Below are 25,586 nucleotides of genomic sequence, written 5' to 3'. Positions count from 1 at the left end.
AGAAAATACCCTCTAAACATCAGAAAATGTTGTTAGAAGGAAGGGAAGAATGCATTTTCTTCAAAAAGAGGAGAATTGTTGAAGGTTACTGCTGACATTTTTAAAGTCAAATTGCTGATCTAATGTAGTTAGGGGGCTTAGTGTGAGGCAACTTTTCAGTCACAGCATATTATGGTTCTTCCTTAGAAGACAGAGAAGCCTAATCCTGAAGGAGTTTCCACTTTAGAGTGAACAATTGTTCTATCAGAAGAGTGAGCAGATGTACTAAGCTGTTGATCCATGGCAAAATATATATTGGTATTTTTGGTCTTATTACTCATTTTAATTAAATTTAAAAAAATCATTTTCATGTAGATGTAAAGATTGAACTAATAGAGGAAATAGAGCCAATTTTAGTTCCATATGGCAGAAAACAGGATATAAAAGAAAATAGATAAATGAAATGAAATGTGACAAAGATTTGTTATTGTTGTTTTATTGAAAAGTTACCTGAGCTATTCAGATGGGGAGGAAGGACCTCTCTAGCTTGAACTGAACTACAGCATATTGCAGTTAAAAGTGCTAAAAGTTATTATGTAATCAGTCATTCATGAAACATAATGATCTAAATCCAACTAGAGCAGACCCATTGAATAAATGGGATTTATTAAATCAATACTTTTGTAAATCTCACATGAAAGTTAGCCAAGTCAAAACAACTGGATTTTGCTTGGTTTTTGAGTTCAAAATCATTGTAACAAGCTACTGTCTCCCCCTTGGGAAAAAAAATATACGTGTGTGTGTGTGTGTGTGTGTGTGTGAAAATAGGTTTGTGGAATGTACATATTAAAGATTAATGAATTCCTATAGTTTCCAAGATTAAGAAAAAAAATCCCATAATTCAATTTCATTTTATGTTGGCCCTTGCGGTCTCTTCCAACTCTATGATTCTATGATTCTATACTTGGCAAATACAAAGAGATTGAGTTAACACAACTTTTGTTATTATATCAAATCACAGTATCAATACATTAAAATGTTCCAGGTTTGAAATGCTGTTAAGGTCTAAGACATTACTACAGGAGTCTCATGTCATTCTCTTAAAATGTTTCAATTCAGTTTTCAAACAGGTCAATTAAGAGCTAATGATGCTAGGTAGTGAAATGGATTGCCTAGTCATAACCTCGCTAGAGAGAAAAAGGGCATAGGTTGGAATAATTCACTTGCATTTGCAATGCCAGCAGATAAGGAAGTTTTCTTGGGTCAAACAAACAAAGCAAAATTTCTCTCACAAAGTTGAAGGCAGTTGTCACTTTCAAATGACAGCATTGTCATTTTCAATATGAGCAGGATGAATTAATTTACCTGAGAAGTGAAATAGTGTGCTAAGGGAGATCTCCAAGATTTTGAAGATGTCAGTCATGAAACCATTATGAATTCAAGCCTAAGGCAGAATGATAAATAGCAGATCCCATCCAATCTATGACAAGGTGTGCAATATTCAAAGCTGGCCAAGTTATTTTGACACATGCAATTCTCCCCACAGCAGTAAGTAAAATAGTAATAATAATAAAAGAAATAACTGTCTCCCTTTTATGATACTTCAAATTTGTTGCTGGACAGGAGTGCCATAAACTGTGTAATGGCAGAAATGGTCTTGATAAATTCTTTGATTGATTAAACGTGTCATTTGACCTGAATTGTCCAACTCAAAAGGAAACTGAGACAATCTGAACCAATTCATATGAGTTCCTAATCAATCAGATTGGCCTAATTTCATTCCAGAGCAGAATGGCAGAGTTTGAACTGATTTAAACTAGGGATGGAAATAATATTTTACTTTTTCTTTTTAAAAAATGGTTAAATGTGTTTCTAATGCTTTGGAATACCTTCAGAAAAGAATCCCAGACCGAGGAAAATATGTGCAGCTCAGGACTTATTCTATGCAATATTTGCATATGGCAGTTTTGCACAATATTTTTTCTGCCCAGGAAACAAGGACATATTCTGTGCAAAATTTGTACAGGAACTCTGTGCAAAAAATGTTTTCTATGCAGAACAAACAGATGCAAAAGAACAGCAAATAATCTTTGGCAACTGTGTGGTTTCCAAAGACATTCTTGTACTGGGAACTAGAATTACTCATTGCTTCTTTGAAGAATGAAATTAGGGAAAAAATTACATTTCTAGTTTTATTGTTCTCAATTTGGAGTCCTAGCCATAAAAAGTAAATAAAATAACACCAGAAGTTCTCCAATTTAAGCATGTAAGGCAGGGGTAGGCAACCTGCGGCCCGCGGGCCGGATGCAGCCCGACAAGGCCTTGGGACCGGCCCCCGCCAGGTCCAGCCGCCGATTGCCGCCGGAGCCTTTGGCTTCTCGCGTGAGGGTGTGGGGCCTTTGGCCTATCAGGAGGAGGCGGGCAAGGGGGGGGCAAGCGGCAGGCAAGGGGGGCAAGCGGTGGGAAAGAGGGGCAATTGTCTATAGAAGCCTCCGAAACATGCATTTATATTAACATTTTTTTAAAAAATCAGCAAATTTTTTAGCGTGCCCTCCATTTTTTTTAAAAAAGGTATCCTCCATTTGAAAATGTTGTCCTACATTTGTCCTGGTTTATTTATTTAATTAATTTTTTGAAAAATTATTTAATTATTTATTCTTTGGCTTCGGACCCCCAGTTGTCTGAGGGACAGCAGCCCGGGCCCTGGCTCAAAAAGCTTGCCTACCCCTGATGTAAGGAATATGCCAAGGTGATGCGGAGGAGACGGAGAGATGGGCTTGGCTCAGTGACAGCTCTAGCATTTAATATGAGACAAGAATCTCATCAACACTCTCTAATTACAGTGCTTATTGTGTGAGGTCATCAAAGGTATATCCTCAGTAATCTCCTGATTCTCCTTGTTCAGTTGCTTGATTTTGTTGTCATTTGCTCAAAGAGCTGTGATGAGGTTTTGTTGATTGTCATCTTAATCTGGCCACTCTGAGGTCCAATCTGCACTCAAGAAATAATGAGGTTTGACACTGCTTTAACTGCTATGGCTCAATGCAATGGAATTCTGGGATTTGCAGTTTTGTTAGGTGCTTCACCTTCTCTATCAGAGAGCTTGGTTGCCACAACAAACTACAAACCCCAAAATTCCACATTATTGAGCCATGACAATTAAAGCAGTGTCAAACTGGATTATGACTGCAGTGCAGATTAGATCTGAATCTCTTGTTATTTCTTAACTATTTGGTTTCTTGTCACTTTGAGTAGCAACTTGTTCATCAATATCTGTGAATATTTCAAGCAGTGACACACAATCTCTGTCCCACTCCTTGACATCTCAATTATCCCTAGCTGTAGTTAGATGTCATTCATTTCTCAATGTGATTCCTTTTTTTTTCAAGAGAGAGATCTGTCTAGTTATTTTGATAATCTCTTGTATATGTGCAGTTTCCATATCTCAAAAACAAATTTATTTAATTCACAATATTGTTATATTGTACATTTAGTTCATATTGTGAAGCAAAAGAAAACATATTTCATTGCCCATTTGACTGCGCAAGTAAACTACTAAATTTAGTTTCCATTATTTCCCTCATTGGTTAAATCTCTTTATAATTTAAAATTCGAACCTATTATTTCTTCATGTACATCTCACCATTAGTTTAACTTAACCAATGAAGAGGTATAATCACAGCAATAAAGCAAATCCAAATGTTGACTTTAGGGATAGACTGCTTTGCATTCAGTCCCAGTAAGACTTGTAAGGGGCAGTATTTTTTTGTGGTTGTGAAAACAAGCCTGCTTCCATTGCCAGGAGTCAATTTGAGCCTTAAGATCAGAAGCAGGTAGGAGATAGCAAGAGCAGACCTACCACGACAGAAGAAACCCCTGAAATGGAAGACTGCTTAGTCTAAGTTGTCACAGAAATGGCGAATCATTATCTGGGATCATTTTGAGTTGAGAGCAGATCCCAGAATTGCTCTCTGCCTTCAGTTTAGGCAGAAAAGAGCAGGACATTACAACATCAGCAGCCTGCTTGAGCACCTTAAGTGGCAGTACTGTGTGTTTGTGTTCATTTAATTTCATTATTGATTTTTGACTGTTGGGCTACTGGTAGAAAAAAGTAAACACTCTTTGTAAGCTGTCACTCTATATGATAATATCTGATACAATGAGTTGATTGATGTTCTCTACTTTCTGTCCAAACTGAAGAGTGAGAAGCCTGAGAAGATTAATGTTCTGTCTCTTTACTTGCTTCTCTGCCTGCCTACCACTGCCAACTATTTCTGCCTGAAACTATTTCTCAGTGTCTTTGTTCTTCTTTGGGGCAGTTCTCCAACTATAGAGGTTGGGGACCCTCTACAAGCTGCTGAAAGGCTTCCAAATACTGTATGTCTGCGTCGGGGATATCAGGACAAAGCAGGATGATTTAACAAGATTGGACAACCAGCAGCTGTCTTTTAAACAAAAAAGAAAATCTACAGTTGCCAAGCACAAAATTTAAAAAAGTTAATTCCATCTTTACTTTCTACTCTGTTTCCAAATGTTATATGGATATATAAAAGATGAAATGTTATATGGATATGTTGAAAAAATGGTTACCAAGTGAGTCAGTGAGGGAGATCCAAATCATAATTCTGATTTAGGGTCTGGATTGCATTATCTCTAGATCCAAATTGTGATATTGGGCACTAGAAAGATGTGGGGAATGCACATTGCACCAAGTAACACCCACAGGATAAGGTGACACATCCAGGGATGCAGAAGTGGTGGTAGTATCCCTGGTGCCCTGGGGACATGCTGTCCTGGTCACTGGAAGCATGTGGATCTGTACTGACCTCTGCTTCCTTTGTCCCCCCCTCCCCCCGTGGCTGCTCTTGCTTGGTAGAAGGAGGAAGAGCAGAAGGATCTGCCATGCCCATTCTTTTCTCCCTTGCCAGGTCAGCCATGTATCCTGAAGGGAAATCCCTGGTGAGCAGTGGCACCCAAACAAGCCAAGAATGTGAGGGAAGGTATTTTTTGCACTGGGGGCACACAATCTTGTGTGTATAAAAACTAAGCATTGGTGGTGGGATGTGTTGTTGAATTGCACATGCATGTGTGGGCTCCCCATTTCCCATGACAGCTGCCTCCCACCTTCTGGTTGGCTAGAGGTGTGGCCATGTAGTTGATACCATGAGCTGCACTGGAATGGCATCTTATTGAATCAGAGAACTCATTCCAGCCTTTCAAGCCAGGATGCACAATGAGTAAACCTTATAAACAGCATCTAAACTAGAGAGAGAAAGAGAAACCTCTCCCAGAATTCAAATGACAAAATTTCCAGGACGTTACATCTCAGTGTGTGTGTAAGAATATTAGCCTAAATCCAACTGGGAGTTCCATCAAGAGAAAATCCATTGAAGCAACTGAATTTGCACAATGTCAAATTTCCACCAATATAATGGGTCTACTCTAAAACTTGGATTTTGCCTATTCACAAAGAAGGATACAGCAATAATGGTAAGTCAATTGGTTTAGCACACTACCATCTATCAGTGTCACACAGGGGAAACAGAAGCATTAGACAGCAGTTTGGCAGACACTTTCATACTCTTAGATAAATAATTAAAAGACACAAAACTATCTCCAGGAAATATCAGCAGAGAGAAAATTGCGTAAAGCAGGATGCACAAGTGTCACTTTAAGAGTATTAAGCATTGCATAGTAGGCTTTCTTTGTACTTTAAAATGGTGCCACAACTGTCCCTGAAGTGGATCTCTTTCCTGTGCAGAGTAACAAGAGAAGAACTGACTCATCTGTAAAATCTGGCCTCAGATGCATTGAGGTTGTTTCCCAGCAAAAATACAGCTGACCTGGAACAGTTTGGGTCGCAAGGCATGGGTATGCACCTCATTATTTCTAATGGGACTTGCCTTCTGCATAAGCTCAAAGTTGTAGAAGGCAAGCCCGCCTATGAGGCGGGCCGACTGTATATTTTTCTAATACCATTAGAATATTGTATCCTGTTTTTCACTACAAATGCTTCTCACCTGAATGTATTATTTGTTCTTGCTGAAATTAAATTCATGTACAACAAAGATTTCACTGGTCTTACATCAGCTCTAAAATTATTCCAGATCCTAAGAAGGTTAGAATCTGCAAGTTTTTATGTTATTATTTTTATTTTGCAGCAAATAGCCGTTCTTTATCATCCACAAGACAGGTTATGTGTATTTATATTTTAATAATAAACAAAGTTATTATTATATTCAAACAATCATCTCACTATTTGAGAGAAGGGACTGTTTATCCAAACCACTCAAATAAATAACATTACAAAGTACAATGTTTTTATGCTTGGTATAACTACCCAAAGTACAGACAGTTCTGAAAATTCTGTAAACTAGGTAGCCTGGTTCAATCAGCACTTTATACGAACTAAACACATCTGGCCTGTAACTGCCATTACACAATCCTTCAGAATTAAAAAGTTTGCTCACCAACAAGTCATTCCTAAAGATAAACCTATAAAAAGTCTGCTACCCTTATTTGTTTGCCAGTCAGACATTGGTTCTGCATTTCCGCTTCTAGGATTCTTGGCTTATCCATGTCTGCCTGACTCATAAATAGATAAGGACTATAAGTCCTTTCAATATTATGATTTTGGTCAGGGGAATAATATTGCCTGTGCTGTCCTATGTGGAAAAATTGTTTTGCTCAAAAAAATCTTTAGAGGAATTGCCTCAGTTTCAAGTGTGTGCATGGCATAAACATTTCTGCCCTTTCCAGCTAACCAAATATTTATTTGTTCTTCATGTATATACATATTTTCTGGGCTCTCTAAAATGACATTACTATATGTCAGCATATTTGATGGACCCCAACCCCTGCACAGATTGTAGTTATGAAAACTATGTGAACATATGTTAGATGGGAAGGGATGAATTTATTAGATCTACTGCCTTGATATCCTAGGAAGGAGGACTAAGCATAAATGAGACATATGACAGATGGTTACATGGATGGATGGATGGCTGAGTGGGCAGGCAAATGGGCAGGTGTATGGGTAGGCAAGCAAGCAATGCTACAATTAAAACTAAGATGCTTGAAAAGATGAGGTCGGTGTCTCCAAATCCAATGACCACAACTCTCTCTCTCTCTCCCCTCTCTTACTCACGGGGGGGGGGGAGAGAATTTGCACATACATATTTACTATATTTAACTACTATATTCTATGTTGTTTCCTAAGCCATCTAAGGCTAGGGTTACCAGGTCACCAACCTTCCTTTCCTAATGATGTCAGGCCAAAAACTGTAACATAGGAGTGGACCCTTGTGCTATCACAGCAGTGAGGCAGGCAAGATTAAAGGGGTGAAACTGCTTCTGGGTCAACTGATTATAGAAATAGACACCAGAGGAATTTTGGTAAATGGGCTCAGAATTTGGCAAAACCTGGCTAACCCAGTTAATACAACAACCAAGAACCAGAGGCACCCTCTTCTTTGACATCTAGACAAACAGAATAATTTGCCTGCACAATCTTACCTATACTGCACATGACACATTAAGAGTTTTTCCAGACCATATACTGTTGCTGGGGCTCCTAGAAATCTAATCTTCCTTCTAATATGGAGATATATAGAGATTCTTCCAAAGCTGCACTATTGCTACCAGGGTGGGAATAAGGAGATTCACAAATCATGAAGCTGCTTCTCCACTTTTGCTGCAAACGATGTAATGGGCCAAAGTACATGCACCTAAGAGCTCTCCCCATGGTTTTCTCCTGCAAATATGTACAGAGGTGTAATATAAAAAAGCGACAAAAAGACCATTAAAAAATATCCAAAAATGTGTTTCTTGGGTGTCAGGGAACACTAAGAAGGAGAATTCTAGATTTACAAGAACCTCTACAGGGCAGGATTTATTCTGTGAAAAATTTGCATATGGTATTTTTGTGTGGAAAATACCATCTGCAAAATTTACACAGAATAGGACCCAAATGGCTAATAGTCCCAAACTAGCAGCTTTGAAAATTGCACTAGACCTTTTACTAGAATTACTTGAATTTCTCATTATTTAAAATTTCTTCATAGAACCTGATGCTTTTAAAAGATTCACATCAAAATCAACCTATTCAGCCATCTCTAATAGCCAACCCTTGGATTCAAAGGAAGCTAGCTAACTAGCTTTCCTCTCTTTCTACTCTTTCTTTCTTCCTCTAACAGCTTGCATAACATGCTATTTGGATATTACTGACATAGAAGCTATCAAGTGGGCTGAGCAGATGGGCCAGGAAAGCAGAGCCTCAGCCCATGTTTTCTGGCCCAAGTGTTCACCTGGTTTGGTTCCTTGGTCAGTGTGGGGACAGGTGGGTGTTCACATACCTGTCCCTGCACAAACTCAGGACCCTTAATAGGTGCATGATCCATATCTTGCTGTGCCACTGCTTTCACTTAGAAGCCCCTCCCATGTAGAATCAGGGTACCTGACCATGTGGGGGGGAGCCAGGCACTCCATATCCATATCAGATGTGGTGACAGGGTGGGGGGATTCTGAGTGAAAGTGAAGGCTGGCAAGGTAAGCAATGTGAGGGGCAGTTTAAACAGCCAGGTTTTGCAGTGGAGTTTTTAGGAAACTGCACACAAAATCAAGGGTATTTTACCCCAGGACAAAGGCTATTTACCCTGGTATTGGACCAGATCCTCTGGACATGCATGTGTTCTGCTCTGGGATCATGAGGCAGGGAGAAGCTAGGCCTTTTGACCCACGTGGACAACCCCAAGGACTCTCATTTGGAAACATGACTACATATGCCTCTAGTATTGATCTAGGCCACTCTGGTCTTCTTGTCACCTGTAGACATGCTATATAAGACAAGGCTTACCCATGTCCTCTAAAGTGATTCTCAGTATTATTATCAGATGACCTACACCGTCTAAGTTCAGAGCAGGTTAAGGAAGCCAAAATCAATTTAGAAGTGGTTCACATAGCTTACTTAAAATATGTTTATGTAAGTAAAAAATGCAGAGGTAATAAATGCAATAAGCAATAAGTGTAATTAAATCTAATCAAATTAGCATAAAGCAGAAATCAGAGGCTAAACACATAGCTCAAATAGGATTGATTAAAAAAGTAAAATTAAACTTGCAATTAACAACCTCAACAGATCAGCAATAAACGCCAGTCTCAGGGCAGAGTGGGGGCATGGTGTCCACACAACGCATGTCCCAACACTGCCCTGACACTACCATCATGCTGTGCGCCCAACCACGCAGTGTGACAATGCTCCTCTGGCGCTGCATCCAGACAACACAGCACCAAAGGACTGCTGAAAAGCCGCAGTGCTGACAGCTATGGCACACTTTCTGCAGCACAAAAAGGAGTAGCTTTTTGTGGCTCCTTTTTGTGCCATGAAAAAGCCAGTTTGGGGCTGCAGCGTGTAGTTGCCATGGCCATAAACCAGCAAAGAAAGAAGCAGCTGCAGGCTGCCCCTTGGGGCAGTCTATTCAGCCCCCAAGTTACATGAGATGATAAAAAGGCCAGGCAAATAAAAAAGTTTTGCTTGGGTCAGAAGAAATTTCAACAACAGAGGAGCAACAGTATTCCTTATCCTTAGCCTTAATTATCAGTGCTAAGGGACAAATAAATTATCATAACATCATTGAATCTTTTTATTCCCCTCCAGGAGAGGTGACAGTTGGGTAAGCTTTAAAGCAGAACAACATTTTTGTACAATCTTGGCCTTTCATTTTCTCTTCTCTGCTCTTTGGGCTTGGCCATCATAAGCACAAAAGATCAAAGAATGAATAGGGAAAAAGCAATAATTATTGACTTTTTTGACTGGAGTGAAAGGAAGAATTGAAGGGCAAGCAATCCAGCTGTGCTTCCATTTCGGGGGCCTAACTGTACAATTGACAAGTATTATACTATAAAAAGGGGGAAGCGTTGGTATAAGCAGTGCCGCCACGACAAGGCCCTTCCCCATAGGCACTGGTTATAGGGGAGAAAAAAAACTGTTGGGTACCCTCTACCCCCATAGTTTGTTCTAACATCACTTTAGGATTGTAAGTAATATTTACTCATGTTCTCATCATCAACAAAAAAAGGTTGCCCTGACATATCAAAATATTCTTCTGAAAAAGTAGACAATACTAGCAAGATTTTTCATAATTCAAGATCTTTTTCCTGAAAAATTCATTTATGCAAAACTTGAGTACTTGTGCATGCATGCACACACAAATGATTTTGAAACATTTTTGCACTAAATCCCACTTATTTTGCACACATGAATTTATATATGTAGTTGCAAGGTGTGAAAACCTATTGAAAAAATCTGCAAAATCTCTCATATTCTTGTGAGTGGGCAAGCACAAATAATTAATATTATTTATTGTTGTAAAAATGAAACACGTGAAAAATGTTTATCATTACACCACTCATTTTACATGGATGGGGTGTAACAGACCAGGTTGCCTCTTGGGAAATTACTCCTTAGCCTATAGTGTAGATGACACTGGAAGTTGAAGGAGTCACATGAGTTCTCCATCCATTTATTATTGGGGATATTTGTGACCAGGTCACAAGGTTAAAATTCACACACTATTCTGGATAATGCTATGGCTATAATTCTTGGTAGAATAAGCCTGAGAAGCATTTGAGTCAAGCAGAAATGGTGATTACATTCTCAATATGAATTTCCTGATGTTATACTAACAGGAGAGAATCCTCTCCCCACCCCTCTGTCACCATATGCCACCAAACTATTAGCTGGGAAAGCAACCTCTAGACAATACAAGGCAATACAGCAATAAATTTCTAGTGGCTGCAATCTTAAGGAAACAGCAACAAGATCAATTCTTTTCCACATATATATGTCATGGATACATTTCTCTGAACTGAATATCAGCAACATAAACATAAATGATTCCCTCCCCCCTCACCATTCCCTTCTCCTTTTGTGTCGTGTCTTTTAGATTGTAAGCCTGTGGGCAGGGAACTGTCTGTTATCCCCTCTATTGTAAACCGCTCGGATTCCCAGTGATTGGGCGGTATATAAATAAAACCTATTATTATTATTATTATAAATATATTGTACTTCCTCCTCACTCTGAATACATGGGCATTCCTTGGCATATGTAGTATCCAGTACTAGAATAATAGGAGATTCCATCGCAGTGACCCAGGCTGCCTGAGACATGGTCTTGATTTACATGATATAGCAACAGATCTGTTAGAAAACATGCATTAACCAGTTGCTTGAGAGAGGAGGGACATGGTAGTACTGGAGCTGGATGGAGCAAAATTGCTGGAGCTAGATGGAGCAAAACTGCTAGACACCTATAACCATGAGTTACAGTTATAGCCTCAAATTAAGACTTTGAGGCTATAATTCTTGATAGAACAGGCTTGAAGCATACATTTTGCTGGAGAAAAAGCGGTTAGAAAAAATTATAGGAAATTAGGGTAAGACAGAACTAACATTTGGAAACCAGGTATTCAGTACAGAAGTAAATTAGATTGACAGAAGAAAGCCCCCTTGGATGATTTTTCACACTTTTTCTCATTTCCACAGCCTTGGTCTTACACCACAGAAAAACTTAATAATAAATATATTGATTCAAAGTGCATGGCAACTTGACTGGCTAGAAGACTAAAACATATACCAGGAGTTTTCAGATTATGTTTATGAGAATACATAATAATTATTGCCAGGAAAAAGTTGGTTTCAAACTGTGTTCAGGAGAAGCCCTGGGTTCTTAACACTTTATCAAGGTGTCCTCAATGAGAAAGTAATCACAGATAAACTTCCCTGAGAAGTTGCTTGCCCACACATACCAACCTCTGCTGAAACTAGCAATCCAAGGAAATTAGGAGTATATTCTAATGATACCTACTCTTCATATGGGTAGATGGGAAATATCCAAGAGGCTTGGCAGGTGAGTGAACCACATGAATTGACTGTGTACACTTAAATAAGCCCCAGGATCTTATGCTATATGTAGTTTCCTCAACAATGAAGTCATTGTGAAAGATCAAAAGATTAAAGGAGAAAACAGACTGGCAAGAAGGGGCTGCTTGAAACACACGTTGTGACCCCAATCTGGCTTCAACCTGGCTGAAAAAAGTGCCCAGCAATTTCTGGCTGGGGGAAAAACCAGCTTTGCTGACCCCACCACAGCCCCATGGTGGCTTCATGGAGCTCCGGCAGCATGCGGAATGTAAATGCTGCACCACCAGAGTGTCATGAAGTTGTCCATGTTTGGGCAGCTGGTCAACTTTTGGGGCAGCATCATGATGTATGGTGTAAAAATGCCATGCTCCGAAGCCACCTGGATGGAAGCTTAAATTGGCCATTTTGTCAGGCCCTAAGTGATAACTAGATAGAGTTTTGGAGTGTCAATAAAAGTAGGTGTGAATTTCTTATTGAAATGTTTCCACTATTACTCTACCACCGACGACATTATTCCACAATGAAAATGGTATTAAACAGGGGGATTGTTGGTCATAGATGGTAAAGCTCAACTTATGTAAAGGAGCACCTGTGCCATATAATTCGAAATTGCACTTAGTTTGCATCAGTCTCTTGTATCATTGATTTATAGGATCAGAATATGAACTCTTTTGTAGCCCCACTTTGTTCTGTAAGTTACAAGCTCCATTAACAAAGCTGAGAACTTTTTGATCATAATATCTACATTTGTCTGTGTTTTTCATTCAGCTGCTATGATAATGCACAATTGAACAACTCTTAATCTATTCTTAAAAGGTATACATAACAAATAATAAAAGCCACACTGAAGGCAAATGGGTATTTGTGAAAGACTTACAGCTGCAGGTCTGTCCACTTCACAGCGGCTACTTAAAATGAAACAAGCCTCTGCATCATCCATCCTAAAAAGCATATGAAAACATTACCAAAATGTATTTCATTTTCCAGTGCCACTTCCAATTGCAGTCATTCTCAAAATTATTTAAATTGTTCTTTTTCAATATCTATGATTCACAGAAATAGACTATATATTGAATGGGACATGCAAGTAGGTAAATAAAATACAGTCAACTACAAAAATATAGAAAGCATGATGACACTCCTCTTGCTATACACTGACAAAATCTACTGACTTGCTCTTTTGGAACAGTTTTTGTTATAAAACAAGGTGGAAAGGGGACATGCACTTTGCTTTAAAGGAAAATCGTACTTCAATTGATTTCTGGGTCCACAACTCACAACTAAAACAAGGTGTGCATGAGATTTTTAAAAAATGGTTTACCACTAAATTTTGGTGGGGCTTCATGATTTCCAGAACTTGCAAAGAGCAGATGAGACCCATCAGCTGATTGCACCTGCTTTATATAGTGCACCCGTGTTATACATGGGCGTGCTTTACACGGCTCAAGCCGCAGGGAGCGCATGTGGCGCAAGAGGCGGCGCGTCCCATTCAAATGAATGGGGTGCACGCCCATGGTGCCCCGTGCGCTCCCACGATGCCACAATGCCACACATGAGCCCCATTCAAATGCATATGCAGAATTAGCCTTACACGGGTGGGTCCGGAATAGATCCCCCGCATAAGGCAAGGGCCCACTGTATAAGCTATTTGTTTCTGTGTTGAAGATGATATTTACAGCATATCTCACTTAGATCCTGTTGGTTAATGAGAAGCAGATCAAACCCACTCAATGAACAGTAAGTCAATATGTAGCCAAATCCTATTGAATAATAAGTCAATATATAGCCAAATCCTATTAATTTAATGGTCGATTATAGTTAGCAGAGTCAGAGATACGTAGTGGTTTGAGTGTTGGACTAGGACTTAGGGAGATGAGTATTTGAATCCCACTTAACAAGTCACACTCTTTCAGCCTAAGAGGAAGGCAATGACAAACTCCCTCTGGACAGAGATTGCCAAGAAAATTGGTTTGCCTTAGTGTCCCCATTAGTTGCAAACAACTTCAAAGCATGCAACAACAACAACAACTATTCTACTTGTGGCCAACAACAAAATTCAGGCCATTTGTTTGTAAAATGAAAAAATGTTATGAGTACTTTTCTAAGTTTGGACTCCAGCATCTTGTGTACTTTTCATGGACTCCAGCATCTTGTTTTCCCACTGTTGGCCACTCAAAGGTATAGTGGAGATTCTATGTTGTTGTCATGACTGGTAGCCTCTAGTATACTTAGCCTCCCTGAAACTGTCTAAACCAGTGGTTCCCAACCTTCCTAATGCCGCGACCCTTTAATACAGTTCCTCATGTTGTGGTGACCCAAACCCATGAAATTATTTTTGTTGCTACTTCATAACTGTAATTAAATATGTATTTTCCAATGGTCTTAGGCAACCCCCATGAAAGAGTCATTCGACCCCCAAAGGGGTCCCGACCCACAGGTTGGGAACCACTGGTCTAAACCTTTTAAAGGAACATTCTGTAGTAGCCATCATCACATCTTGAGACAGTGAACTATGTGAGCTGTAAATAGCCTTCTTTTCTTATGTCCTGAATTTACAGAGCACCCTTTCCATTTATGGTGGTTCGGTTCTGGGGGGGCCCTGTGGATAAGAAAAAATGTGTGTGTTCAAGTGCCATTATAGTCAATGAGTGGCAAGTATGTGCAATCATGTGCAAACAACATCATTAACAATAATGAGATAGAGCAGTCTCTGGATGCTTGAGTCCACAGATGGCTAGCCTGCCAGTATGGCAGGCACACTGTATTGTCAATCAGTTTTTTTGGATGATTCTGAATTCCATTATTATGAGAGAATAAAATAAACTCCTCTTTCACCTAAACTTATGAAAGGATATAAACTCTCAGTTTACCTTTTCCTTTGACAAATAAAGCTCTATGACACTCCCATTAAATTTGTTTGTAAGGAACAAAACTAATTAATCACTTCCAAACATTTTAGCTTTTCTTTGTTCTGAAGGCGCTCAGAACTACTGTTATTAAAATAATAGCTTTTTTTTTCTCTTTTCTGTGCCTTTCCTGGTTCTTTATCTGCTATTTTTGCCTTTCTTTGCACTATAGGTGCTCTGACCTACTGATTAAGATAAAAATAGCTTTGTATCCTTTACTTTCCTTTTCCTTTCCTGGTTCTCTATATGCTGCCCTGGTCTGGTTAATAGTCTGGCTGCAGCCTTATGTTCTGTCCATGACAGTGTTCAAGATCTGATGTAAGTAGGGCATGTGGCCATATCTTAAATTGGGCAAAAGTACTCTTGGCCAAGGCACTTGGGGACCCATTGTCATGGCAGAGTTTTTTAAAAGCCCCAAACTGCAGATCTGCAGGGTCTGTGAAGGAGGTTGTCCTGCTTTTTTTAAATGAGCCTCCCCATAATTTCATCAAAATTGTATTTCCTTAAGCAACTCTAGCCCAAGATGTTTTTATTTTGAGATCTCTTCCGGCAGGCCTTCCCAGAATAGAGAACCCAGCCTCAGAAAAACGTCTGGGAATAAGATACTGCCGCTGCCATTGATTGTTTGCTGATGTGATGTTGTTGACCTTCTGGTCAGTTTTTAACTTGTATGTTTGTTAGTTTGTTTTTAATTCTGCATTGGATTTAATACTTTTTTTAAGGAGGGGAGGGCACCAGGGATTTTATATGTGCTGTATTTTTAACTTTGTTAGCCATCCCGATTGTTCTCAGAGGGGCAGGATACAAATAAATTATTATTATTATTATTATTATTATTATTATTATTGAGATGGAGGGTAAAACAAAATAAAACAAAACCTGATGTCCAAGTTTCATTCACTCATATTAAGGTGGGAAGCACCCCAAACAAGCCCAAGTTCTTTTCACAAAGTAGACGAGTTCCTCACGTATCTCTGCCCGTACTCTAATGCAAGAATTTTTTTTAAAAATTAAATAACTATTTTCTGGCCTTTTGTGACACACAAATCTGTTGCCTGAGGCAGCAGACCAATTCTATCTGCAACCCTGAAAGGGTTAGCCTACGGTCAAGTTACATCCCGAAATACATTCAGTTGTGAAAGCATCTTAATACTAATTTTCTCTTTCTTGAATTTTGCTGACTGTATCAGTTCAATCCATCCTGTCCTCTTATTACACATGGCGTCATGAACGCGCCGCCTACAAACGAGGCGGCACGGACGTGATGCCATCGCACTGCGCGAGGGCACTTAATGCGCCCTTTCGGCAGAGCAGGAAGGAGCTCAGAAACAGAGCTCCTTCCTGGTTTGCGTCGCTGGTGCAGCTGTGTGAAGGCTGCACCAGTGACGCAAATCAGAAAGGGGCCGAGCAGCCCCTTTCTGGGAGTCCCCGCTGCCGTTGGGGTGTCCTTGGGGCTTGAAGCCCCAAGGACACCCCTTTCCAGGCTGCGGGGAAGCGGCCGCCTCCCCGCAGCCTGCAAAGCGGCGGATCGGGGCCTCGGAGGCTGCCGGTCTGGCAGCTGAGGCCCCAATTCAGCGGGGAAAGCAGCACCTACAGGCTGCCTCAAAGGGGCAGTCTGTAACGCGCCATAGTCACTAATTTTGCTAACTTTGATCAATGGCATTTTCCATACACAGTCAACACAGAACAGTATGCAGACTCAGATAGTGGAGGCAACAACCACATTCTTCTTCTTCTTTTTTAATGGTGACCAATGCACACCTAGCACTCCATTGGCCAATGGATTATGTTTGCCTATATCCTCATTACAGGAGGAAAAAATCAGAGAAACTGCTGCTTAGCAACTCCTCATTTATTGGGCTACATTTTTATAATATGCCCTATTAAGCTCTCCCCATGTTGCTTCTCACAGAAAGCATTAAAAGAAAGAATCCTGTGAAAGGTACATTATATTTCATCTTTTGTAAGGAGCAAAGTACATTTTTACAGCTGCTTGGTTGTAACAGGCTAAATTCCTATGATTATTTTTATGGGATAGCTTTTACCACAACACACACAAAAGCCCACAAAATACTTTTTAGCAAGATTAGACAAACAGATGAAAACTGAAGTATTTGCACTCTTATTACATAAGAAGCCAATTTACCCCTAAATATACACATCTTTCTCACATGGTTTTAAAAGACCCTTTTACCACCACCAATCTATCCAGTACAGATTTTTTTTTCATTCCCTAAAATTTTATTTTTGGCAGACATAACACATCCGTTGTGGACTTGCACAAAAATAGAATCTTATCCTACAGTTATTCAATATTTATCTTTTAATACTGCATAACTATAGGATAAGATTCCATTTTGTAGAAGATATTTATCTTTTACTAAAAAAAATGTTGTTGTTATGTCCAAGTTATTTTTAACTTAAGGAAGCCCTAAGAGGAACCTATCATGAGGTTTTCTTGGCAAGATTTGTTCAGAGGGCGTTTGCCTTTGTCTTCTTCTCAGGCTGAGAGTGTGTTACTTGTCCAAGGTCACCGGTGGTTTTTCATGGCTGAGCAGGGATTCAAACCAACTGTCATCATCCAGCCTGGAGGGAGTGAGGGAGTGGGTAGGGGCTAATTTTGTATTGCAATTTTTACTGTACACCGCTTTGATCATTGCGGAACAGCGGTCTATAAATAAAACTTATTATTATTATTATTATTATTATTATTATTATTTTCAGAGTCATAAGAGATTATCACATGAATGATAAGGATGGGAGCAAAGTGGATTGTTCCTGTCCTTATCTTGTCCCATTCAAGCAATCAGGGGAAAGATTATCACACAATGCGTGTTTATCCCGTTCTGCTCCTGTCAGTGAAGTGTAATGGACCCATCATTTGGTATTAATGGGAATTTCCATTAATAACAAATAACAAGTCTATTACACTTCATGAACAGCAGAGCGGTTTAAGTGTGCAGTGTGTGACAACCCTTCCCCCAATCGTGCAAAGAGGGCAGGATAAAGACAGAAGCAATCCGCTTTGCATTCATCCTTATCCTCCATATAATAATCTTCATAGTCCAACACTCTAGTCTGGGATTAGCAAAAGTGGATAGAGGCACATAATAGTCCACAAGTTGTTCACCTTTGTTTTGTTTGATCAACGTGCAAGTCACAGCTTCGGTTACCAATTTTTAAAAGCAACTAATTGCAGTTCCAAGGTGCTCATAAAGAACATGCTTATCAAATTTGCAGATGACACCAAATTAGGAGGTATGACCACAGAGGAAATGGACAAAATTCAAAATGATTTAGTAGATTAGAAAGTTGAGCCCAAACTAACAAAATGAATGTCAGTAATGAGAAATGTAAGGTACTGTACTTAAGCAGAAAAAATGAAATGCACAGATATAGGATGGGGGACACCTGGCTTAACTACATGTGAAAGGGTCCTAATAGACCACAAGTTGAACATGAGTCAACAGTGTGATGCAGCAGCTAAAAAAGCCAATGTGATTCTAGGCTGCATTAATAGAAGTACAGTGTCTAGATCAAGGGAAGTAATAGTGCCACTTTATTCTGCTTTGATCAAGCCTCAATTGGAATACTGTGTCCCATTCTGGGCACCACAATTCTAAAAAGATGTTGACAAGCAGGAATCTGTCCAGAGGAGGGAGACCAAAATGGTGAGGGATCTGGAAACCATGCCTTATGAGGAGAGACTTGGGGAGCTGGGCATGTTTAGCCTGGAGAAGAGACGATTAAGAGGTGATGTGATAGCCCTGTTTAAATATTTGAAAGGATGTCATATTGAGGAGGGAGCAAGATTGTTTTCTGTTGCTCCAGAGAACAGGACCCGGAACAATGGATGCAAGCTATAGGAAAAGAGATTCCACCTCAACATTAGGAAGAACCTCCTGACAGTAAGAGCTGTTCGACAGTGGAATATGTTGCTTTGAAGAGTGGTGGAGTCTCCTTCCTTGGAGGTTTTTAAATAGAGGCTGGATGGCTTTGACTGTGTATTCCTGCATGGAATGGGGGTGGAATGGATGGCCCTTGTGGTCTCTCCCAACCCTATATATACTTTCCGATATTTTTTGAGAGTTAACTAGGGCCCAGGACAGACAGTCCCAAAGTGTCGTACCACTGCCAATACTAGGGACTGTGCACCCACCGCACGGTTCCTAACCGTAGCACGGCATGGCAGCGGCCTAATGGCAGCAGCCCATCCACACGGGCACCACCATCTTGGCGTAAGTGACACGGAGCATATACATGTTGCTGCACATCGCTTACGTCACGAGAGCACGATTGGCACACTTGTGATGTCCGCCCAGCGACCCAAAAAGAACCTGGTTTGGCTGCTGCAGCATCCCTCTGAGGAAAAACAGGCCACCTCCAGCCAGGACTTTCCCACAAGTATGTACCAGGCCTAAAATCATGCCTAAAATAGGTACTTGTATGAACTGAGAAAACATCTGAATGCTATAAACTGTTGGCCTGTACCACAAAACATACTCTTCTTCCAGCCACTTTGTCATTAATTCCAGCCCATATAATAGAACATGCAGCACCAGCAGCTCAAGGTACGGGAGAAACTAGGAGAACCATGTGATAGCATTCCTCCACCATTTAGTGAAGTATAAAAGTAATGAAGTATAAATGGAACCCCACAAGAACAAAAAGAACTAAAAAGAGGTGAGACAAATCATTTGCTATTATATAATCATAATGTTATGCCTTCGTTAGCTGTGTAAAGTACAGTGCGGCCACGTCATATGTGGGCGTGCTTTACGCAGCTTTCAGCTCACGCTAAAGCTGGTCACCATAAAAGGCACGCTATGGTGTGTGCACCATTCCACTCTGCATGCACGAGAACCACTGTTTTAAATGGGGTTTGAGCATTCATGGAATTTCCCTTATGAGGGGCGGTCCGGAACAGATCCCCCACATAAAGGAAGGATGCCCTGTAACTACTGTATATACTCATGTATAAGTCTAGAAATTTAAGTTAAAAAATTGACCCCAAAAAAACTGAGTTGACTTATTGATGGGTCAATATAAGTATTGTATTTTAACTCTTATTTTTTTAAAAAGGAACCATCCCCTGGTGAAATGCAAGAGTGTAATCTGTCTTGGAAGCACTGACCTTGCTCTGCTCTCTCATGCATCCAGCCTTTAGTTATGCCTGCTGGAATTGTTCTTTGGTATTGTTTTCTTCTCCTTCATTCTTTACATCCTTTGTTACATGCCCCTAAGTTTTTCCCATGACTTATCCATGGTTCATATCAAAATCCATCATTTTGACCCCAAAATCTGCCCTCGATTTATACATGAGAATGATTTATAGTTGAGTATATATGGTAGTTACTACTCACTATTTAATTCCAAGTTTGTAATGAAATCTCCGCACTTCTCATCACAAGCAATCTACCAACTGATGTCTTAAGATATCCAATATAATGTGTAACAAGAAAAGAGTCACAAAGTCTATTAGAGCAGAAATGTGATAAGCCAAGTGTCCTGCACTGACTGATGAACAGACTATTAAATATGTCTTCAGAGCAGAAACATCTCTCCTGAACAGTGAAATGAAGCCCACAAACTTAGCTCTTATATTATACGAACAGCACAAAACATTGTTGCTTGCAGCAGTTGTTCTCTATACAGGTCCAAAACACGCAACATTACACAGAAAGAACTGCATCTATAAAGATGTTCTATTGTTTCAGTGAAGGGTTTTGAAAATGGGACACCTAACAACAGGGAACCAAGCAATGTTCTTTTCCATATCTGAATGGGAACAAATCATGATAATATTGCTCATCTGTTTTATTCTTTTTATACTGTATTCTTTTTATTCAGTTCTCCAGGAAAATAAAACACCTTAACCATCAATTCGATGTTAAGTAGTACTGAGGTATGCCAGTTTGTGCAGGAACACATCACAATATACACTCAGGCACATATACACTGAAGGGATTTTAGTGGGCATGCAATAAAGAAATATACCATGCAGCTAAATATATGGTACAGGGGTTTACGGGATACTTTCATATCACCAGCTTTATTTATATCCATATGAAACTACTGGGAGTGTTCATCAGAAGACCCGGAGTAAAGTGACATCAGTATGCTTATTACATCCAACTACACTTATCCATCATATCTGAATCAAGTGCAGTTGTGAAAGTTCCTGACCAATCATTGGACACAACTGCTGGCTGGAGGAAGGCCAATAAATTGGATTTGCCAAGACTTGTCATAGGTGCTCCCCATAGCCTGGAGACAGGTAGACTATCTGTATTGGCGGGATCGCCTCTGAAGGATAAAGTGCATGGCCTTGAAGAATATATCTGGATCTTTGTCATTAGGCAACCTAATGCGTTCAATGACTTTAAATGTCTCTCACATGCTTCAGTTGTTATGCCAACTGTAGCTGCTCCTAGGCAGGGACAGATTGGTTGCAACAGTCCAGACATTGATAACCTCAAGGCTAGGCTACATTCATAAGCTGTATATGGGAGGCTGGCCTTAAGGCTATTCTGAAAACTCTAGCTAGGGTTCTGTGTCGGGAAGAGTATTCAAATATATTTGGGAAATGGCTGGAAAATATGCTTTTCGAGTGTTGAGAATTTCTGACAAGAAGAATGCTGGACTGACAAGAATATTGAGAGTTGGGGATTTATTCTGCACAAAATTCACATGTGATTGTTTTGTGCACAAAGCAGCATTTTTGTGCAGGAACCAGCATGATCTGTATTAAAATAATATTTAAATGCAAAAATACTAATTCATGCACTTAAAATATTAGTTTCTGCACAGAAAAAGGCTGTAATTGGGGATTGTTGTTATTTAGAGCATATTTTGAGAGCCACCTAATTAGGGAGAAAGATGGTGTATAAAAATAAATAAATAAATAAATAAATAAATAAATAAATAAAAATAATTTGGTATAACAATCATACATGGTTGATCTGCAAAGAAAACAGTGAATTTTTTGTGGAGAAAATAGCATATTCTGTACAGGGAACTAATATTTCTACACTGAAATATTTTCCATGCAGAAAATGCTGTTTCCTACCACAGAGAAAATATTAGATCTAGGAGGTATGTGTGTGTGCGTGTTTGGGAAAGTCATGACTGCTTTTTGCTCAACATGGATGTGAATTTGCCTATATAAAGCATATAAAAATATCACTAAGCATGAACTTTCTGCCAAAAAAACAACAACACCTATTTGAAGACTTCATATGAAATTAGATTAAGGTGGGGGGGAGTACAAAAGAAGAAAAGGTCAAAAGAGTAATTATTTTTTTAAAAAAAGATTGCTGTACCTTGAATTCCAAACTCTAAATATTTTATTGTAAAAATGAATGACTATACCAATATGGTACAGGATTTCAAATGCAACTTGCCTTCTGTTTGGCCTCTAGTTCTTATGCATGGAGGTTAAAACTGATGATGCTCAAATTGCAAAGATAAACGTAAGAAAAGAAAGATGTCAGGAAGGGAAGGACATATATTTGTACCTACTTAGCTCTTAGCAGGTCTTGATCCTTCAGTGCTGAACCCTGGAGATAGATAACTCTTTGAGACCACATTGGGATTTGTAGCACTCTTCTAACTTGAACATCCATCTCAGTGGGGCACAAGATAACCACATAGTAGTCCTGTAAAAAAAGGTTTGTGAGAGGGAATGGAAGAGTGGAGATCACAACAAGAGCGAATATTCTATGGATATACTATTTCTCCAGTGGAATATATTTTTCTTTAATATTTAGCTCAGTTGGGGTGGGGGAGGAGAATAAGATTGATGAAAAGTAACTTATTTTAATCCTTTGTTCTCAAATGAAAAAGGAAAATGGATCCATGCCATTTCATTCCACAATGATTTCACTGAAGCCAAAGCTGCTCAGCAAGAGATCGAAGCACAAAGCTTTGCACCATGCTGTGATGAATTTAAATCACTTTCTCTGGCAAAGGATGCGTATACATTTCATGCTTTACAAAACAATCTCCAGTTTTGCAGCAGAAAACAGAGGTTACCCCAGACACCTCATTGCCCATAAGAAGCATCAGCAACCCTAACGAAAGGAAACATCAGGTGCTCTTATCAGTTTTAAACATCTGTGGCGATGCTTCTTCAATGTGTCTTGATTTTTGACATGCCTAAACTTTACAGGGACATCTGCCAGTCTCTTGAAACTGGGTTGAGATTATCATTTCAGTCATACTTGAACTGAACATTTTAGAAATCAGTCTACAAGAGATTTCTGCCTGAGTTGATATTCTGGTCTGCTTGATTTACCTGAAGCCTAGGATGAGCATAGAATTCATTTAGGAAATCCATGAGCAGGTCAATCTTAAGAGAACTGACACACAATACCACATGCTTTTCTGTCTGAGCTCTGTGTCGGCTATAATTTCCACCTGATTTTTGTCTTTCCATCCACAAATAAGCCAGCTGTTCAAACTGCAACAAAATGGAAAGACAAGAATGAAACATGTATCTGAATATCAATGAAGTGTGTGAAAATTCCTTGGCCCTCAGGTCTTTCAGGCCTCAAGAAGCCAATGTGGGGAAAGCTGGGAAACCATATGACTCGGTTGCTTAGAATCATCTATTTATAGTGATTTGATCTGAGATGGCTCATGTTTCCTTCACACATGGATTTAATGCACAGAGCATAATTGGTATTCTTGGGCAGGTTGCTAGTAAGAGCCAATAGACATGTTCCAAGAAAGCAAGGGCAACCCTTAAAAATGTAAATATAAATAAAAGTAAATAAATAAATATTCACTATATCACTGTGGGAAGACATTAATAGCTGTATTTCACCATTTTTGTGGAAAGGGGACACTACCATTCGTCTTTTATATCAGTGGTGAAATAAAGATTGCAAATTAATGTGCTATGGAAGTTACTGTTGATATCCCATTTCTAAACGCAGCATCTAAGTCTGTGGGTGGTCAAAGACATTAAACTGCAAAAAAAAAAAAAAAGGATGTGTGTGTAACAGACAGACAGAAGTGTGGTATTTCAAACTGAGTGGGAGAGTATGAGCAAAATACAAAATGATATCTTTTCTGATTGGGCTCTGATTCCTCCTGAGAGTATCTTAAATACCCATAAAACTATGAATACATTGTGCAAATTCTGGAAAGAAAACATTAAATGCAGTTAAATGAAAATCTCAATTTCAGTCAAAAATACAAAGCACAAGAAGCAGATTTTTAATTTTAGAAAACCAAACCTGCACTCTTTTACATACAGGATGGAAAGGGGAAGGAATATTCATCATAATGCCTGACCCAGACGTGGGAGTCATGTGGTTGTTCAGATTTTGTTGGACTTTAAGTCCCATCATTCCTCACCAGTGTCTGAACCAGGTCAGAGTTCCAGGACTTGCCTGAAGGGCTATAGGATTTCACACCCCAGCCTACACATTTTTTTCCCGAGAAACAAAGAATGGTCTCTTTGCAGATGACAAAAAAAGTTATGATTGTTTTGAAAAAGATGACATGAAATAAGCACTTAATCATTTAAAAATAGTTAAAAATGAAATAATTTTCAATCCAACTTTCTATAGTTTCTATAGTGAGGGGGGGAGGGGATTACCTGTATTGGCAATACTACAAGGGCAACACAGATCATAATGACAACCAGCAGTTTTGAAGGCCAGATCTTGGGAGTAACATCTCCAAAGCCCACAGTTGAAAATGTCACTATGCAGAAATAAAGGGAGTCAAAGAGAGTCAGCTTGTTTCCTGCTCGCTCCAGATGTTGAATTCCACAAATACTATGCAAATAAAAGAATGGGGGTGGGGGAGAAAGACAACACCTGTAACTAGGTTGGTAAATACAAACTGGCAATTCTGCTCAAAGAAATGATCAATTATTCAGTGCATAGCCGCCCCCCCCCCCACACACAAGCACATTTGTTTTCAAGAAAATGTTTTATTAGTTCACAATAATGTGTTCCATGTATAGTTTTTTCTGCCATCTGAAAAGAAATTCAATGTATCTCATAGAGCCACAGAATCATAGAGTACCATCATGTCATCTTTCAGTCTTCTCTTCACTAAGTTGAACGTGCCCAACCCCTTCAACCTTTTCTCTTGTTTTGTTTTCCATACTTATTATCTTTATTGCCCTTCTCTGAATCTGCTCCAACATGCCTATATGAGGCACTCAGAACTCAACACAGTAATCCAGATGAGGCCTGATCAGTGCAGACTATTACTTTCCACATCTTGGAAATTATGCTTTCATTAATGCATTCACAATTTTTTGCTGCAACCTCACACTGCTGGCTCATGTTCAGTTTATGATCAACAATAACTCAAGGTCCACTTCATACAGAGTACTTCTGAGCCATGTATCCCCCATAGTATACATATATGTGTAGTTTTTCGGGCCTAAGTATAGAATATTGCATTTGTATCTACTGAATTCCATTCTATTAATTGCTGCCTAATTTTCTAGTTTATCTGGGTCCTTTTGAATTCTGTTCCTGTCTTCCAATGTGTTAGCCATCCCCTCCTAATTTTGTGTTGCCTGCAAACTTTATAAGGATTCCCTCCACCCCCATGAGGAGAACTCCAAGGCACTCCACTCACTACCTACTTCAGTTTGAAGCACAGCCACTGATGATGACTCTGTGGGCATCATTTTCCAACCAATGATGGATCCATCTGGCAGTGTGTTTCATCTATTCCATACTTAATCAATATGCTGATCAAAATATTAGGGGAAATTATCAAATGCTTTGTGGACATCCAGATAAATGACA

The 25,586-nt window shown here is 39.4% G+C and overlaps 1 protein-coding gene across 1 annotated transcript in view; it reads right to left on the bottom strand.

The window, feature by feature from the left end:
* Positions 1 to 25,586, bottom strand: part of KCNT2 (potassium sodium-activated channel subfamily T member 2) — a 281,831-nt gene that overhangs the window by 79,643 nt on the left and 176,602 nt on the right. The window contains exons 10-13 of the mRNA XM_089515794.1: positions 24,413 to 24,593; positions 23,102 to 23,266; positions 22,327 to 22,463; positions 12,777 to 12,840 (exon numbers count right to left, since the gene is read on the bottom strand). Coding sequence (XP_089371920.1) covers positions 12,777 to 12,840; positions 22,327 to 22,463; positions 23,102 to 23,266; positions 24,413 to 24,593 — 547 coding nt within the window. The remainder of the gene's footprint in view (positions 1 to 12,776; positions 12,841 to 22,326; positions 22,464 to 23,101; positions 23,267 to 24,412; positions 24,594 to 25,586) is intronic.

The sequence above is a fragment of the Sceloporus occidentalis genome, unplaced genomic scaffold (genome assembly GCF_023333645.1).
Source record: "Sceloporus occidentalis isolate IW3139 unplaced genomic scaffold, rSceOcc1.0.p SCAF_3, whole genome shotgun sequence".
In the NCBI taxonomy this organism is placed as follows: domain Eukaryota; kingdom Metazoa; phylum Chordata; class Lepidosauria; order Squamata; family Phrynosomatidae; genus Sceloporus; species Sceloporus occidentalis.
Note: the sequence above shows the minus strand (reverse complement) of the source record. Positions and strands in the feature narration are given on the sequence as shown.